This window comes from Corythoichthys intestinalis, chromosome 15, assembly GCF_030265065.1.
Source record: "Corythoichthys intestinalis isolate RoL2023-P3 chromosome 15, ASM3026506v1, whole genome shotgun sequence".
In the NCBI taxonomy this organism is placed as follows: Eukaryota; Metazoa; Chordata; class Actinopteri; order Syngnathiformes; family Syngnathidae; genus Corythoichthys; species Corythoichthys intestinalis.
In genome coordinates, this window is record NC_080409.1 from 16,548,557 (window position 1) to 16,567,795 (window position 19,239).

At 38.4% G+C, this 19,239-nt stretch overlaps 1 protein-coding gene and 1 long non-coding RNA gene across 2 annotated transcripts in view; one reads left to right on the forward strand and one right to left on the reverse strand.

Annotated features, from left to right (window-relative positions):
- The window catches only part of LOC130930919 (uncharacterized), a 42,418-nt gene extending 35,084 nt beyond the window's left edge, over window positions 1-7,334 (reverse strand). The window contains exon 1 of the long non-coding RNA XR_009067128.1: window positions 6,949-7,334. This is a non-coding gene — a long non-coding RNA (uncharacterized LOC130930919). The remainder of the gene's footprint in view (window positions 1-6,948) is intronic.
- Window positions 6,810-16,740, forward strand: LOC130930918 (kelch repeat and BTB domain-containing protein 11). Its single transcript, XM_057859245.1, has 2 exons — window positions 6,810-7,227; window positions 12,343-16,740. Exon 2 carries the CDS (start codon window positions 12,432-12,434, stop codon window positions 14,334-14,336), a length of 1,905 nt encoding a protein of 634 aa, XP_057715228.1. The 5' UTR covers window positions 6,810-7,227; window positions 12,343-12,431; the 3' UTR covers window positions 14,337-16,740.
- The last annotated feature ends 2,499 nt before the right edge of the window (window positions 16,741-19,239 follow it).

A 19,239-nucleotide genomic window follows, 5' to 3' on the forward strand; every position in this document is an offset into this window, starting at 1 on the left:
GGACTAGCAATGTGCCTGAGGTAGGTGAGTAGAGCCTGATGCTGCTCTTCTGGGATTTCACTCATTTCTCCCACTGCCGAGTGGAGAGGGTCAATCCATTTTCTCGCTTAGAACACCCACGTCTGCTGTTACGCAACCACTTTCACTATTCACCCACAACCAAGGGAAGAGTTCATATTGGTTGTTTCCACACAACAATGAAAAGATTCTACTATTTTACACTATGTTGACGTACTAATGCAATCCAATTTAGTAACTCACGTTAGCTGTATGGTGAATGGAATTGCATTTACTCCAAAACATCTCCAAGGCTCTTGTTGTCCCACTGACCCTGAGGTTTCCATGGAGACGCTCATTTCGTTTGCACACGTCAATCCCTGGACTGCCTTTGTTCTCAGAGTATGTTTGCAATTCAAACCCACCATCTGAACGCCTCCTAATCTCAGGCCTGATAGTTGTGCGATGCCCTCGCAACCATATCCCTCTATTTATACATTAGTGTGACACACAATAGCCACAGAAGAAGGCAATACAATTTGACCTTCTGTTTCGCGTTTTTAAAACTGCCAAGGAGGCTTTCACTTGCCATTGGTTAGTTGGAGTAGACAGAAATGGTAAACTCCTTTGAAATGTGTGAGGCACAGAGGAACACAATTTCTGGGTGAAGAACCAGTTCGAGGTCCTGTTCCAAGGATCAATTTTCCCTTTTGCTAATATTGCAAGAGATTAATACATGGATTCTAATGACACGCATTTGGAGGATGTGTTTATCTATAAAATATTAAAATATTAATCAGCCAATTACAATTGAACATTTAGAAACATTCTGAATAAAGTGTTCAATTTGAATTAATATGAATTACTTGTAATTTATATTTTTTAATATGAAGTTTAACTTCTCATACTTCAACTGGAAATTCAACTTACTCCGCTGTATTTTTTGTGTGAGTGCAAATCATGCCGTGAAGCAGGTAGCATGTTATGATCATGCTCAACGAGCACCTCATAGCTATGAGACAATATTCTTTAACTTAATATTACTATAAAATTTAAAGTCTTATCCAGGGCAATTCATCACTCCAAACCACAGTTATGACAGAGTATGAGTAATGAATATTGCTGTAATTAAAACTTCAGATGATGGGGCCTTGCAGTACAAATTGTGGAATCCACTTGTACTTTGAGAGCACAAAACTGCCTCTTCTGCAGAGATTTATATTCAAGTTTCCGAGGTACTTCCGCATTTCTGCTCGCGACTTCCGTTTTACACTTTCTCCATCCAAAACAACAATGGAGCTGGAGTAACATTACTCATCAATATCCCTCAAAAAAGACCATTTGGAAATGCTGCATCCATCTGCCGTCATCACAACATAGGAGGACAACATGTTCATGAAGGCAGATGTGAAACCAAGCCCTTGCCACCACAAAGACCGGGTGTTTATGTAGCCCTGTTGCAGTTGTGTTACGGAAGGTATGTTCTTTACTATCCCTGCATTTTCATATGTCCGGTGCTCAAAAAAATACTAAAGCTAAAATCTTGCGCATGAAACGACTTGTTGTCTTTGATACTGTTATTACGATGATGATTGATTGGTGATGTTTAATATTATTTACTACAACTACCGTACTGCTGTGGCTGCAACACATGCTATCTGCTTCTAGCCTGTTGCTAATCACTACGTGTAGGATAGCACAATTATGTAAACACATAAATGCAAGTGTTACAAGTTTTTGGTTCGGTTGTTTACAGGTGGAAAACGCTGTGAGGCAAGGGAAAAACGACTTGATGTGCCTCACAACAACACAGTACGTTGATGGACATATATCGAGACTACGTGCGTTCTTCTTTGATGATGGAAGGCTCAACCTATGCTCCTTCGTTAATATTTTTCTAATATTTCATAAATTGTGATTTATTGACCTGTTTTGCACATGCACCAATGATTTTAAATAAAACAAGAAATGGAATCATGTTGTCCAAAAGTTTTATTGCAATCAATATCTGCAATAAAAAAGAATGGCATACTATTTTTGCTTATATATACGTACCTTGTAGCATTTCCTTGTAACAACAAAATTCGTGTCAGCCCTTCTACATTCAGCAACTGTAATATTATTTGTAGTTTCGCCTCAATTGTTGAACAGTTGCTGTGGCAACTCACTGTGTGAAAGTGAGCAGCTTGAGCAGATTTGAGTGGACTTAGTCAATTAAGCATTTAATAAAGCCAAGCATTTTTCAGCTTTTTTTTGTTTAAAAATAATTCGGTGGGACAGTAACATGTTCAAAACTTGTCATAATTATTACATTTGAAACGCTTAAAAAACATTTATCAAAATATGGCGGAAAACACAGAAACAAGGGATGAGAGCAAATAAAATTAATTCTCGCTCCTTTTGAATATTACCTGTTTTTCTTTTCTTTTTTTCTTTAATTTTTGTTATTTGGTTTTATCATATGTTTTTTGTTTCAATATTCGAAATAAACATGTTTAAAACAAAGAAAATGTTAGAATACCTATTTCGTCATCAGATAATTTAATTACTGATTACTGATTATGCCTCAAAAACCTAACCTTGTTACTTTACTGATTACTTTATTATCAAAGTAACTAGGTTACTTTAAAAGTAATCAGTTACTTTTTATCATTTTTTTTTCTCTATGCTGCCTCAACATTAAATGACAACATAAAAATGTCATTGCATGTAATTGAGTTTTTCACATAAACTTAATCTTCGAGTTAGCGGGGGATTAATTAGTGAATGGAGTTGATTTCAACCACCATTGACTCGCTCTAGCTTAGCCACTCCAGAGCCCTAAAACTAGCAAATAACCGACAAATTGCACGGAATTTGTTGAAATCAACTCCAACGACAAATTAAACCCCCGCTAACTCGAAGATTAAGCCTAATGTAAAAAATTCTGAACTTCCCCTTTAAAATAAAGACCTAGCCGGTAAAATGTTGTCTAAAAAATGTAAAGCAAACAAACAAACAAAAAATGAATAAAACGAACAAGAATCCATCAAAGTATTTTTCATAATGGGTAAGAATTATTTTTAAACAGATCATGTGACTAGCACATTAAAGATGGTCCTTTGCTTTGCCAAAACTACACCTAGGGAGGCAAGATGGAAATTTAGAATTTCTTTAAACCTAAGCTTTCAAATGCTACCAACAACAACAGAGCTTGAACAGAGGATTGAACACCAACAGTGTCAAGATGTATTGGCGGAAAACACAGACAAGGCTGAAAAAGCCGTTTCTGCTCTTGCACCCCTCTTTAAAATATTTTAAGCCAAAAGAACTGTTATGTTTGACAGAAAAATGTGTCTATATACTGCTATAGCAGTTTCACGGCGCATTAAGCCCCCGAACTAATTTTAATTTGTCTGTTTTACCCTGGAGACCCCTGTTTAGAGACACCGCGCAACCGCTTTTGTTTCAACCCAGCCATAAAAAGAAGGTAAGTAATTATATTTATTATCCAAAATGTCTCTCATTTTTAACAGTGGCGCGAGAAGTGGGGTGTTGAAGGTGCTGCAGCACCCCGTGGTGTTGGGGGGAAAAAAAATGTTTTGGTAGAACTTTTTGGGGTGGAAATAATAATAAATAGATGGATAAAACATATTTAAACAATAATGTATTTAACTTTGGTGATTAAACATATATTTTGCAAAAAAAAATTTCTTTTTTATAATAACATGGTCACCACCTGACACCCAGCCACGTTGAATAAGGCGCTACTTGTGAAAAGGGGCGTTAAACCGAGGCATAGACTTCATAATGTATTGACGGGGCGTGGGGCCGATAAACAGGGGGCCTGCATTGTTGGCGAGGTCGTAAAAGCTGACTGAGTGAAATCACAGGTAAGCAGCTTTTTTCGTTGAAAATTCTTGTGAATAAATGCTTAAATCCCCAAATTCTTTATAGATATGGACGTAAACCAGTCTCGATTCTTGGTTAAAAGCAAAAAAAAACTGTGCAGTTAGCATTTATTTTACGTAAATATGTCGAAGTACAATGCTCATCTGTTAGTGAATGTAGCTAGCGGCCGCCTTATTTAAACAGAGCTTTTCCGATGAAAATTCTTGTGATTAAACGCTTAAATCCCCGGAATCTTTATAGATATGCACATAAACCAGTCACGATTCTTTGTTAAAAGCAAAAAAAAACAGTGTAGTTAGCATTTATTTTTTGTAGATATGTCAAAGTACAAAGCTAGTCTGTTAGTGAATGTAGCTAGCGGCCGCCTTATGTAAACAGAGCTTTTTTGGTGAAAATTCTTGTGAATAAATGCTTAAATCCCCGAATTCTTTATAGATATGGACGTAAACCAGTCTCAATTCTTGGTTAAAAGCAAAAAAAAAAAAAAAAAAAAGTGCAGTTATTATTTATTTTACGTAAATATGTCGAAGTACAATGCTCGTCTGTTAGTGAATGTAGCTAGCGGCCGCCTTATGTAAACAGAGCTTTTCCGGAGAAAATTCTTGTGAATAAATATATCTCCGAATTCTTTATAGATATGGACGTAAAACATTCTCGATTCTTGGTTAAAAGCAAAAAAACGTGCAATTAGCGTTTATTTCACATAAATGCTTATGCAGTAGCGACTAATTTCTCCCATTGATTTTTTTCGCAACGTTTCAAAATGCATGCATGGTACGAAAAATGTAATAATTACTTAGATCCTCGAACAAATCAATCCTTCCTTTTTGTATGCAGTACAGCTTTCGTACTTTTTCAACAGAAATCCAGCTTTAGATCGCTGCGTGCATGTGTTTGTGAATAGCTCCTCTTTATGTGGGCGGCCCCCTACTTGAATGCGAGGTGCAGTGCATGACCGATCTGACTCGTCAATACCATTATGAAGTCTATCACCGAGGCTTATTGGACTTCGTAGTTTTCAAATGTGTTCGTGTGTCATTGTGCCGTCCACCAGCAGGGAATTGCATTATAAAACACGAGCGCTTTTATTGCCAATACAAAAACTCCAACACACACTGCAGGTGAAATAGAACGCTGTCTTTGTTGTAGCCTAGTAGTAGTACATAAACTATCCAGCATGTGTGTTTACTGCCATTGTGCACGCCTTGTATGGAGAAAATGCGCAATCATGACAAATTTGGACCAAGACAGCTGTTCTTGGATGGGAAAACCTAAAAAAGATCCTCAGCACCCCTGCTGTGAGTGACTTCCAGCGCACGACTTTCCTGCAGTATAATCTCAGATTGTAGTAGTTGTGAAACTCATTATGTTGACTGTACTATTATGGACTATGCACATTAAATAATTAATAACATTATTAACATTAAATAACATTAAATGTAATACAATACACCAAAGTATATCAGTCGACGTGTCCTTAAGTCTTTCTGATAGTTTTCTTTTGGCCTTTTACTGCAACAACATATGCCACCCCAAGATTTTAAGTGGCCCATCTGGCCACCCTATGAACAATTCTTGGAGGCGCCACTGAATGTTATGACAACTGAGCAACACAACCACTGTATTGTACTTTGTTAGTGTACTAAATTAGATTTTACAGAGTAATGCGTTAAGGTCAGTGTTGTCACAGATTACTTGAAAAAGTAATGTAATTACTGATTACTGATTATGCCTCAAAAAAGTAATCTAGTTACTTTACGGATTACTTCATTATCAAAGTAACTAAGTTACTTTAAAAGTAATCTATCAGTTACTTTTTACCCATTTTTCTCCCTTTGCCGCCTCAACATAAGAACGACAACAGAAAAATGTCATCACATGTAATTGACTTTCCGATGATTGAATTTAAAGGGGAATATTAGAATTTCGCCCTAGCTTAGCCATCCGGAGCCCTGAAACTAACAAATATCTCACAAACTGCTTGGAATTTGTTGAAATCAACTCCACCGACTAATTAAACCCCGCTAACCTCTAAGATTAAGCCTAATGTCAAAACTTCTGAATTTCGGGCAATGGTTAACAGTAAATCAGTGCCAATGTAAAACAATGCAAACTGACTGCACAAAATTGCAAAGGTGGTGGCGGGCGCGGATGCGCGTGCAAAACCCAGAAGTACTCCTCTCAAAACACACGCGGTCAATTTGGCCACAAAACGTGGCGGCAACTAAGCACTTTACACTCAATCAGACTTACAACACATCCCACAGATGCTAAACGAACACATTGCCTCGCGGCATAAATGTGCAACACGCATATGATGTAAACAAAGCTTACCAACTTGGAGCGATGACTGCCCGTCGTTGCTACGGCAAAGCTACGAAACGGCCGCGCATGTAGGGGGTCCATCCTTTTGCTGATACCCTCCAGAATGAAGGAAAAATACCTTCATTCATGGGTATCCACAGATCAACATTCCCTCGCAACGTCTCAACACTCGGCTCGAATGTCCACCCGCCTGGTCCACGCCTTTCAGTCCCACAACACATGTGACGCGAGACCAAAACAGGAAATAGTTAAGAGGTTGTCATGGAAACACGTACCGGGAACCTTTTATTTTAGCATTTTCTATTCAAAATGCTCTTCGTACATGACAACAATATTCTTCATTCTACATACATTATGAGGCAATGAAAAAATAGTAACGCAGAGACACTAAGGAAATTAATTTAATCAGATTACTGGTGTGGAAAAATGAACACGTTAGATTACTCGTTACTGAAAGAGAGTAATCAGATTACAGTACAGTACCACTACAACACTGGTTAAGGTATTACATCCTGTTGCAGTCTTGGCCTGAACAGTCGAGGGTTAAAGCTAACTGAAGGGGCGTGGTTTCGGGCAATAGTCAACTAAAAAAGAAGGTAGGGGAAAAAACTACCAAGACGTCCCTTGCCTCGTCATGTTGTCAATGTAGCACACATATCCAGCATGACGACACTCACCACTTCGGCTGGGTGCACGATCACGAGAAGAGGCAGCTGAGGGAGGCGCGTCACTCACCCGGGGTAGGGGGGCTCCTGTTCCATCGGCGCTTCAGTCTCGCCTCGCTCAGCAGCGGGGAGACTTGAGCTCCGGGAGGCGAAGGCGAAACCATTCATAGGATCGTCTGGTTTAAGAGGTGAACGGGTGGACAGAATAGGGCCGAAAATGTGGATAAAATAAAGTCATCCCGGGTGACTGCTTGGCCGGGATTGTTGGGGGCTTTATGTAACGGAGCTTTGTTGGAGGGATTGCTGGGTTGCTGGTTCCGAGCGCTTTAATCACAGCCTGGAATATCAGGTAGGTTTACGTTTTGGAAACGTGAATTCTTCCAAAGGTCGCAGTCAGACGCGCATTCTTCATTTTGTCATTGTTTCAATATGAAGATGAAAAAAAATTTGGAGGCTGTTATAGTTACACACCCATTTCTTGGCATTTTAAAAAGCAATTTAGCCTTGCGCATGCGCACCAAATGCATGCAGTTTAATATTGTTGCACATTCACCTTCATATACATTATATAAATTATGTTTACTGCAGTATTCAGCATAAAACTTACTGTATGTATGTGTGTACTCAATATTTTGTAATTTTGATGTATTATATTGATTATAATTCCTCAACAGAACCAAATCATACACATGGACACTGCCAAGAAATCCAATGTACATAAGCTGGTTTCTGTACCAGCAAGACAAGTCCCAAAATACAACAAATCCATTATACCTATGCTCCTGCATATACTGGATTTCTTAGCGGGGGAAGCAGAGCTGTCAAAGTAAATGGGACGTGCAAACAGTGCTGCGCTTGTTGAGCTGGGCGGCAGGGCGGGTGCGTTGCTCAAAGACACCTCAACATTAGCAGTAATACATTTTTAAACATTTCATAGTCTTGTGCCACAAGTGCCTCAAAGTATTTGTTGGGGGGGATCAATTGTTGGTTCCCACTTTTCTAGATTTCAAATACATGCAAGTTTTCACTTCAAAATTTCAGCCCAGAAAAGAGATTTCTTGTCCAGATGTGTGATTTTCACTCCTTCACCATTCTGTCTTATAGTGTCATCATATTATGACAAGTCAAAAGTGCTCAAATGTAGCCTCATGACAAACAATGTTGTCAGCGTTACTGTAATCTGATTACTTTCGTTCAGTAACGAGCAATCTAATGCGTTCATTTTTCCAAACCAATAATCTGGTTAAAATTAGTTTCCTTGGTGCCTGTGTATTAGTATTTTGTAGTTGCCTCATAATTTATTTACAATGAAGAATGCTGTACTCATGTATGAAGAGCATTTCGAATAGAAAATGTTGCTCCTGACATCACATGTCAAGTTTTCTCATCGGTATAAAAAAAGGGAAAAAATGGTCACGTTTATTACAATTCTGTGTGAGCGCTGTCTGGTGTCTGCGACAGCGGCCAACAAATTAGCCTGGCTACCTCGTCAGGACGCTAACAAGAGGCAGGAGAGATACCGATAACAGCTGCATTTGTTCACTAGAAATACAGCCATTACTTCACATTTCTGTCCAGTAAAAATGACAAAAATACCTCAGTGCGTTGCGAACTTTGCGCTGGCTCAAAAAGACTATCGACCGCTAAAACTCCACTTCCAGTTCAAGAAACCACATGGAATTACAGCACAATGCGACAAAACTCAAAACAAAGTTGAGACAGCCAGCACTTCTACAGTTTATAACCAGCCTTTACGTAAATTTTATAGTTACAGTTTGTAACCGTAGGTGGAGTTTGTCTTTTGTGGGAGGGGAAAGGGGGCAAAACATGTTGATGACCCTGAAACAAAAGTCAAAAGTTTGGACACACCTCATCATTTGTGTGTTTTATTATATTTTCACTACTATTTACTTTGTAAATTCTCACTGAAGATATAAAAAATATGAATGAACATGTGGAATTATGTACTTGGCAAAAAAAAGTGAAATAAGTGAAAACAGGTTTTATATTCTACCTTCTTCAAAGTTTGCACCCTTGAGGTGTGTCCAAACTTTTGGCTTGCACTGTATATACATCTTGACACTGTTCATGTTCAATCCTCGGTTCAAGCTCAGTTGTTGTTCGTACCTTTTGAAAGCTTAGGTTTAAAGAAATTCTAAATGTCCATCTTGCCTCCTTAGGGGTCGTTTTGGCTAAGCAAAACAAAGGACCATCTCTAATGTGGTAGTCACATGATCTGTTCAACAACAACAAAAACATTCTTACCCATTATGAAATACTTTGTTGGATCCTTTTTCATGTTATTCATTTTTTTGGTTTGGTTTACATTTTATATAGACAACATTTTAACGTCTAGGTCTTTATTTTAAAGGGGAAGTTCAGAATTTTTGACATTAGGCTTAATCTTTGAGTCAACGGGGGTTATATTAGTCATTGGAGTTGATTTTAAAAAACTGTTGTTTTTTTTTTACAGCAGTCTGTCAGTTATTTGTTAGTTTAAGGGCTCTGGAGTGACTAAGCTAGCGCGAGTCAATGGTGGTTGAAATCAACTCCATTGACTAATTAAACCCCCGCTAACTCGAAGATTGGGCTTATGTGAAAAATTCAATTACGTGCGATGACATTTTTCTGTTGTCATTGTTATGTTGAGGCAGCAAAGAGAAAAAATTTGGTAAAAAGTAACTGATAGATTACTTTTAAAGTAACTTAGTTACTTTGATAATGAAGTAATCAATAAGTAACAAGATTACCTTTTTAGGCATGATCAGTAATTAAATTACTTTTTCAAGTAATCTGTGACAACACTGATGACGAAATAGTTATTCTAACATTTTTTTCTGTTTTAAACATGTTTGTTTCGAATATTGAAACAAAAAAAAAACAATATAAAAACAAATAACAATAATCAAATAACAAACAAACAAAAACAAAACAACAGGTAATATTCAAAAGGAGTGAGAAGTTTTTTCACTCTCATCCCTTGTCCTTAAGTGAATGACGGATCAGCTTCAGTCCATACATGTAAACATTCACCCATAGCTTAATACATTAATATTTTAAACCATGTACAGTCCCACCTCCTTCAGTATACTGTACTTACACAATACAAACAAATGTCACAAAAAGACTTGTCCATTAATCTAAACAAGGAAAGAACAGAAACAAAAAGAAATAAAATAACTCCTATCACAGAACAACATGCCGTGCTAATATGCCATTAGTGAAGACAAATTTCTCTTCGGGGACCAATAAACAAATCAAATCAAATCAAATCAAATCAAATCAAATCATAGTGATGTCTGCTGCACTTGACTTAATTCACACGTTCTCTTGTATTTTACTCCCGCTCAGGCAGAAATTTGAAGATGCCGGTGATTATCACTACTGAATAAGGTTGATTGTGTTGTGAGTCGTGCAAAAATTAGATCAGACTTGTTGAAATGTACGTATATCAGTCAAAGCCAGATGAGCGTGGTGATACTATACAGGACTTTGACATTGGTCCCTCAGCTAAATACTGACTGGTTTATCTGCATGTCAGTATGTCAGTCTCATCAAAAGATACATTCAGTAACAAGTAATGATGGACTACAGGGCTATTTTTCCCAAATGGAGCACAATTGACTAAAACCATCTTTGAGAGATCTACCATTCGATTGCAATTGATGTATTGGGTACGTCTGGGTTTGTCTACTTGCACATGTGCCCTATTGTTGTCTGGCAACCAGGTAAGGGTGTCCATTCTCTCAAAAGCAGCAGAGGTAGGGTTGAACTTACTTGCAACCCTACTGAAAACTAAGCTTGAGAACGATAAACCGATACGACCGGATATCCGGTTTTACAGGTGAGAGATACAGATGCGTCGATAGTAAAGTTACCATTCGACAGTAATTAGCCATTAAATATTCAATGAACCGATAGTAGAGATAGAATTCGGCAATCGCGAGCACAAGAATCGGCTTCTAATACATTGTTTAATATGATAATAATTTAGCTTTTACTTCACATGCTACGCTTGTGTCATTCACCACACAGCGCACTTAGATCGAGACCGCACGCATGATATAATATGGACAAGCACTACTCACAGTCGTGGTTGCCTTAACTTCCCATGCATTTCGGCAGAACAGCTACTAGTCGCCGTCATTACCCGATCGTCACGGGCGTGTCATAACAACGCAAGAGGTAACAAAACCACTGCAACGCACGCTTTGTAGCATTTTCTTCACAGCCCAAAGCGAAGCTAGTAGTGGAAACGAAGCAACATGCTAAAACAATGGACAGTGTGATCACCGACGCCAGCGACTTGCAGCGATTGATTTTGAACGCACCCAGGAAAACAAAAGTCGGACTTTGAAGTGATGAAGGCAGCCAGATCTGTTGGCATGGGACAGAGCTTTCGTGAAGTGTGGAGCGGTACGGCGATCGTGAGTTTTTAACCCTGAAAAATAACCCACTACAATGGCGGAAAGGGCGGCATATTATTTCCACGAAACGCAGTCTATTTAAACATGAACATGTGGATTAATTGATCTTCCTCAAGAAAAATCTGCCCTTCAAAAAAGATATGGACAGTGATGAGGAATAAAAAATGAGGAAGCACAGGCATAAGTGAATGAATTCTCTGTGTATTAGGTTAAAGTAATGATTATTGACCTGTCTGTCTAAAATGCCATGTTTTTATTCCCCCAATTTTACCAGTCGTACAGCATAATTTATTATTTATTTATGATAACACTAGCAGGTTTAATTCTTTTTTTTTCTAGAGCTCCTGCATATGATTAATATTTTTTGTTTGAAAGATGTTTACGTTGAAAGTTTGCACTTAAATTACTTACCTCTTGTATTAAAAACACTAGGAAATACAGTAATTTAATTACTGCACTTTATTGTTGTCTGTCACTGGAGTTTTATTTTATTATCAATCCCATCAAACAAAATGACGGTCATATAGTAAGCCTTATTTTTTTTTCTTAAAAAAATAAAACATAACATTGGTATGAAATTTTGTTGTTTTAATTTTGTTGTATTAGAAATGTGGTCTTTTTATGTTTAAAATACTGTACAAACACACACACACAACAAATATTTACTATGGTATCGTTTTCACTCTATCGAACCGAATCGTTCTTACAATATATCGAATCGCATCGAATCGGTCGGCCTTAAAAATGTATCGTTTTTTAAATCGAATCGTAACCTGTGTATCTAGATACATATCGAATCGGCTTCATGCCAGAGATTCCCAACCCTACTGAAAACATGAAACATGTGAATCCACCACTAAATGTATTTTAAGTAGCATCGTCTGTAACCTGTATGCATATTTATCAGGAAGGAATGATGTGAATGCTATGCCCAAGAGGTAAAACACAGCATTGCCATGGAAGTACTCTTTATTGGAGAAATAATGCCCATCAGCAATTGCATTATATTGATTCATGTTTTCCTCCCTTCCATGTAGGTAGCATAAAGACACAGAAGACAGAGATTTGTCCACTCACAGCATGATCAGTAAGGACACTGTCTTCAATTACAAGTGAGTACATCACGATGACTGAGGGCCAAGGGCCAGGAGGAGGATTCACCACAGTCAAGGCCGATGTCATCCTCCATGCGGCCAACCTCATTGCAAGCACTGGCAAGACTGAGGATTTACATCCAGGTTTTGTCCAAGGGCTATTGGGAGACGACCCGGACTTCAAGGTCCCCACCGTGTTTGAAAGAGAATACCTGCTGGATGGAAGACTGATCACCGAAGATAGCCATAACGATTGTCAAAAAGGTAACGGCTCATACATGGCCAGTGCAAATGAGCTTAATCTCTACAAAGAAAAGAGCGAGGTGGACTTCCCGCCTCATGCCGACTCTAGCGTGCCGTGCATGCAATCAAACTGTGCCACCAATCAAATCCCCAATGGCGCAAGAGCAAAAGAGTCACGCTTTGCCGATTCTAAATCAGAAACAGATCAATCAGACTTGCCATGCAACCCTGAGGGCAGGGCAGTTATGGTCGATTCATTGTCTGGTAGAACTGAGCCTGATTTAGTCATTGAAGTCGGCGGTCGAACAATCAACGCTCACAAGTCAGTCCTGGCTGAAAGGAGCGACTACTTCAAAGCCCGACTTTCACGAAACATCTTGAAAGTGAAGGGCATGAGTTACAAGACTTTGTCTACTCTAATCGACTATGTATACACTTCCCAGATGAGTGTTTCTAAAGACAATGTTGTAGATGTCATTACAGGGGCTAAAATCCTCCAGATCCCTTGCGCCGTCCAAGCAGCCATGGACCGCATGACAGAACAAATCACTGCGGGGAACTGCTACGAGATTTTGACTATCGCCAAAAAGCAGCGACTTAGTGAACTGAAGGAGACCGCCTACGGGTTCATGAGTGACAACTTCCTACAGATCCTCAAGGACCCTTCCGTGTATGGGCGTCTAACTGGATCCGAGCGCGACCTCGTTCTGAAGAAGAGAATGGATGGGAGGAAGACTCTCATGGCTGCGGAGATCAATGATGTGTTTGAACGCGTTGGGAGCCGACCGCCGAGCCGCTGCGGGAGCCGTCCTCAGAGCCCTTTGTCCGTGGGATCTTTGGAGGAGAGTCACAACATCTATTCTTTCAGCGAAGTGGCCAACGACTGGAAAGCTTTGACGGCCATGCCTGAGGACGTCAACACTAAAGGCTGTGGAATCTGCACAATGTACAACTACCTGTTTGTCGCAGGTGGAATAAAAGGTTATGGAGACAAGGGGAGGGTATCAGACAAGGTGTTCTGTTACAACCCCAAAACGAACCAGTGGGGAGAAGTCCGACCCATGACACAGGCTCGTGCCCAGCTGAAGCTTGTCTCCATGGATGGGTACCTGTATGCCATTGGAGGGGAGTGTTTGTTTACCGTAGAAAAATATGACCCTCGTATGGACCGCTGGACGGCGGTGGCCCCTTTGCCGAAGGGAGCCTTCGCTGTAGCTCACGAGGCCACAACCTGCAACGGTGAGCTTTACGTGTCTGGCGGCTCGCTCTTCTACCGCCTTCTCAAGTACGACACCAAGAGGGATGAGTGGCAGGAGTGCCCGTACAACAACAGCAGAAAGAAGTCGACCGATATGGTGGCGCTGAAGAGCTTCATCTATCGCTTTGATGTGACCCGAGAGCAGGGGATCAATGTGTTCAAATACAACAGCATAGTGAAAATGTGGCACGATTGTGCTTCGCAAAGGCTTGGCAGCTCATTGCCGTTTAGGTGCGCTGTCGTCGGCAACTGCATCTACTGTGTGAACAAAAGCCAAACTCTTCAGTTCATGGTAGAGGAAGAGAACGCCTTCTTTGTGGAGGAGCCGCTGAGGGCGCCTCTCGAAGCCAAAGGCGTTCTCTTCCCTTTTGTGCTTACTTTGCCTGAAAAGCCTGAGAAAGTTTCGCCCAGGTGCGATTTAGTGTTACAAAACTAGAAAGCAGACCACCGTATTCACCGTCTCATGAGTGTCAACTGTCTGTATCAGTGTGTCATTGCCTGTGTTGCAACCGAATGTGTGTTTTGCATGGCAATTTAATGTTTATACAGAGGCAAGCCTTAAAAAGGGAACTTTCAGTATTGAGTGAATGCAGCAATATTTGTATGATGAAAGTGACAGTCGGCTAGTACTCCTAGCTAGTGTTGTTTACCGCACTTTTGGTTTTGGATCATATATTATCTACACTATGTGGACTTATTGACTTTTTTTGCTAAATGAGCTGATGAATGCTTGATGTGGCTTCTATGCAAATGAAACCGCTGTAGGGCTTAACTATTGATGACTGGAATATCATTGAAATTGATACATAGCAGTATTTCACACAATGTGATTGGGACAAGGTCACAATTGCCACCTACTGTATTCTGTAACCACAGTCATTGGTCGCAAATTCATAGTGTCACAATATCAACAGTGGCAAAAGCTACTATAAAGCACACAGATACTAAGTATTTAAAAAAATGATCGTTAAAAGTTAACCTTTTTGCCATTATCATTCACGATCGCAATTATTTAAAGACCATAGATCAGGGGTGGGTAAATTATTCCACTGAGGGTGGGTGCGGGTTTTCGTTGCAACCCATCAAGAGGACACCATTTTACCAATCTAGTATTTTACAACCGCAATCCATTGATTGCAGTCAGGTACCTCTTGTTTACCCGGACCTCTCGTTGGCTAAACTACCTGTGCTCGATCGGCTCGAAGACCAGGACCTACTGCGGCCTTTGAGGGCCAGTTTGCCCACCCCTGCAATAGGTGAAACACTCCAAATGCTGGAGCTGATTTTCATAGACAAGAACATCGAGCCATCCTTTTTCAAAAGTATTTGTCCTCATTTGGATCAAGGAGAGTCAGTTTTAATGCGTATAAAGTGTACCCATGCTATCTGCTGGAGGATAGTCAACAAAGCCTACTATTGATACCGAACATTTTTAAAATCCGTGAATAATTGACGATTGGAACAAATGACCAAAAGGGGGTTGTAATAGCAATTAGAGCTCTTAAAAGCAACAACTTGCTTCAAGCATGTAATAAGATGTTAAATATTGGAGCAAACAGCATAATTAATAACAAATAAAAGCTTCACAAGCCTCACCTTTTTGCACACAGTCAGTGTTAGTGAATACACTAAATAGCAGCAGCAGAAATGTAGGCTACACAGGCTTTTTTCATAGCCCCAGTGGGAGGGAAACAAACACAAGCTATCACTTTTATTCTAGACTCTGCATGAGGTACACTCATGGACGGCCAACAAAACTCAACTCATCTCAAACTCAGTCGGAAACCACCCCCACAACCAATAGATTAAATCTGACAAAGATACAGATATTCTACCAGATGGCCCCAAAGTAATTTTGGAATTGTTTTGGCCTGAGCACAGAAACAGCAATCCTCTAAGAAAAACTCGCAAGAATGCAAATCAGCAATTGCCAAACCGCGACTAGGCAAGGTTCACTTTACCGTATAAATCAGGCGAATGGAATTCATTGTCGTTCAAACTCAGAGGCAACATACCATCTTAATAGATGGCTAGTGGATCTGACCAGTAAATGCTTAGTTTAATTATAAAATGAATCTCTTATGTTTTCTTTTTAAGCAAACATCTTGCGTACTTAATAAGCATATGTTAAAGCACTTATACTTACACATTTGCCAAAGATGATGAATTATCTGTTAATTCAGGTGAACAAGTGACAAATATTTGCCCATTTTGGGTGAGGCTCATTTAAAGCATTTTTAAGTATGTTTTTAGAGTAACGTGATGGCTGCTAACAAGTTTTTTCAGGGATGTTTTAAAAAGCTGGAAAGTCTGGAAAAAAAAACCGATCACAGAGCCATGTTCATCTGTGATTCTCAAAGATCAAATCCGATGCCACATTGCTTCAGTCAGTCTGTTGCTCATTGTCTTGTGTGTCTGGCTCTCAAATGACACACTATCGTCTACATGCATAATATATGTTATTTTGAGAATTGTCTTAAAAAATATATTTCCTGCTGCAAAAGCACAATGTGAGTTTAATATGGAAGCTTGTTTATTCCTGATTTAAAAAAAAAAAATGCTAATGCGCTTGTGTTCAAAGCAGTAAATGTATGTCGGACAAACTGGATGTGCTTTTATGACTTTACCTGGCAATCCTTTCCATTTTTGTGGTTGGTACCCCACCCTCTCCCCCTTCAGTATGGATATGATGGAGTTGCTTTTGCTGCTGTGATGACAGATCAGTGCTGTAATGCCAGGTTAATAAATGTAAAGGTTTTAGAACGGAATACCTTTTTAGCCGTTTGATGTTTCTGGGTTCAAACAAAGGGCGTCGAATAAAACTGGTGTTTGGAAATGTTTTAATTGTGTGACTTGCTTATTTCTTATGACGCCAATGGAAAAAGTAGGTAAATTCTACCATCTAGTGGACATATGTCGCACAGGCACTTGCCATTAAGCGTCAAAAAATCTTTTCGTTTGTAATCTTTGCTTAAATTATCATGATTATTTTTGGTATGTTTCTTCACTCACAAATCACTATTCGCAAATATATTTAAAATCTTATATTTTTATGCTTTATTGGTTATGGACAGAATAACAGAATACGTATGTGTAGAATGGAAAAAATGTGAAATGTATCCATTGATGTGCCAGTAGCTAAAAAGAAGAAATAATACTTGTTGGAGGAAATGGCTTTAGCAAGCACAGCGATGAGTTGTTCATAATAGTTGGCCGTAAGATCATATTTATATTTTGCAATGAATGACTGAAACTCTCTTTCAATGAACTCCAACCACTCAAGTTTCCCGTCTGCTGTTTGAAAACTCAAAGCACCAGCTTACTCTATACTTTTTTTTCTATTGTGATAGGGTTTGCATTCATTTAAAAAAAAAAATTGCATTTTTTTTTTAAAATAAAGACGAAATCCCTATTTTTGGTTACCTGAATAACAAATTGTTGTATTTGTTGGTCAACACTGGGGGGCAGTATTAACATTCAACATAGTGTATAGTCATTTTTTGCTCGAAGAGGGTTCACCATGTATTGAGTGATACACATCAGTGAATATTCATGGGAAAGATTAATCAATGAGTAGACTAGACTCTAATTTACAGTGCTGTTTTAGTTTTCTCTGAAGTCAGTTTGCATATGCTACAGTTTATAGCTATTATTTCCACAATGTTTAAAATTTATAGCTATTCATAGTTGTAGTTATATATTTCCCCACATTACAGTGGGATTTCTAATTATTTTTCACATTGTATCTTATGTTAAAAAGTTGAGCATGTTTTGAAAATTCATAGCAGCAAAAAATACAACACAAATAAATTAAATAATTAATAAAAATCTGAAATCAATAAATTATAATTATAATTTCTAAAAACATTGGTGCATGTATTTAAAAGAAAAAAAACGAAAAAAAAATGTGTGTGTGTATATTAGGACTGTCAAACGATTAAAATTTTTTAATCAAGTTAATTACAGCTTAAAAATGAATTAATCGTAATTATTCGTAATTAATCGCAATTCAAACCATCTATAAAATATGCCATATTTTCCTGTAAATTATTGTTGGAATGGAAAGATAAGAAACAAGATGGATATATACATTCAACGTACGGTACATAAGGACTGTATTTGTTTATTATAACAATAAATCAACAAGATGGCATTAACATTATTAACATTCTGTTAAAGCGATCCATGGATAGAAAGACTTGTAGTTCTTAAAAGATAAATGTTAGCACAAGTTATCGAAATTTTATATTAAAACCCCTCTTAATGTTTTTGTTTTAATAAAATTTGTTAAATTTTTAATCAAAAAATAAACTAGTAGCCCGCCATTGTTGATGTCAATAATTACACAATGCTCATGGGTGCTTAAGCCCATAAAATCAGTTGCACCCAAGCGCCAGCAGAGGGCGACAAAACTCCAAAAAACACAACTAACAAGTGGACATTGTGACACTGTGCTGTCATTTTAATCTGTCTGAGCGGGGCATGTGCGTTAATTGCGTCAAATATTTTTAACGTGATTAATTTAAAAAATTAATTGCCGCCCGTTAACGCGATGGTTTTGCCAGCCCTAATATATATATATATATATAAATATATATATATATATGTGTGTGTGTGTATATATATATATATATGTCAAACGATTAAATTTTTAAATCAAGTTAATTACAGCTTAAAAATTAATTAATCGTAATTAATCGCAATTAATCGCAATTCAAACCATCTATAAAATATGCCATATTTTTCTGTAAATTATTGTTGGAATGGAAAGATAAGACACAAGATGGATATATACATTCAACATACGGTACATAAGGACTGTAGTGAGCATTTCACTCTACTGTCATTTAAATCTGTCTGTGCTGTCCTCACTCCGAAGCGTCTACTTTTTCCAAAGCTAGACAGCTAGTGAACGACGCCTTAATAATCAGACTCCTTCGTTTTTCATCTGATTTATCCGTAAAATGGCCTCAAACCATTGTCCTCTTTAGACCGTCGTAAAACTACAAAAAAAAGTACACAAGCATTGCATTAGCAACAACGTTAGCTTAGCACGCTATACAGGTTCACTAAACATAAACAAAAAGCGTCTCATACAAAAAATATAACATTTCGCTTACTAACATAATATGTACATTCTTTACAACAACCATACTTACGGACAAAATCTTGTCCAAAGATCATATAAGCACAACATTACAACGTAGGCGTCAGCCCGAGACGTCGTGCAGCCATATTGAACTGGCAAGAAAACAATAAACCATGTCGCAAAGCGACCACAAGAGTTCGCTGTTAGACAGCACAAAAAGTCTTGCTGTAAAACTTACCAAAAGGCAGAA

Bases quoted from the DNA above. Each gene is read 5' to 3' on its own strand.
- LOC130930918 (XM_057859245.1), top strand. From the start codon at position 12,432: ATGACTGAGGGCCAAGGGCCAGGAGGAGGATTCACCACAGTCAAGGCC.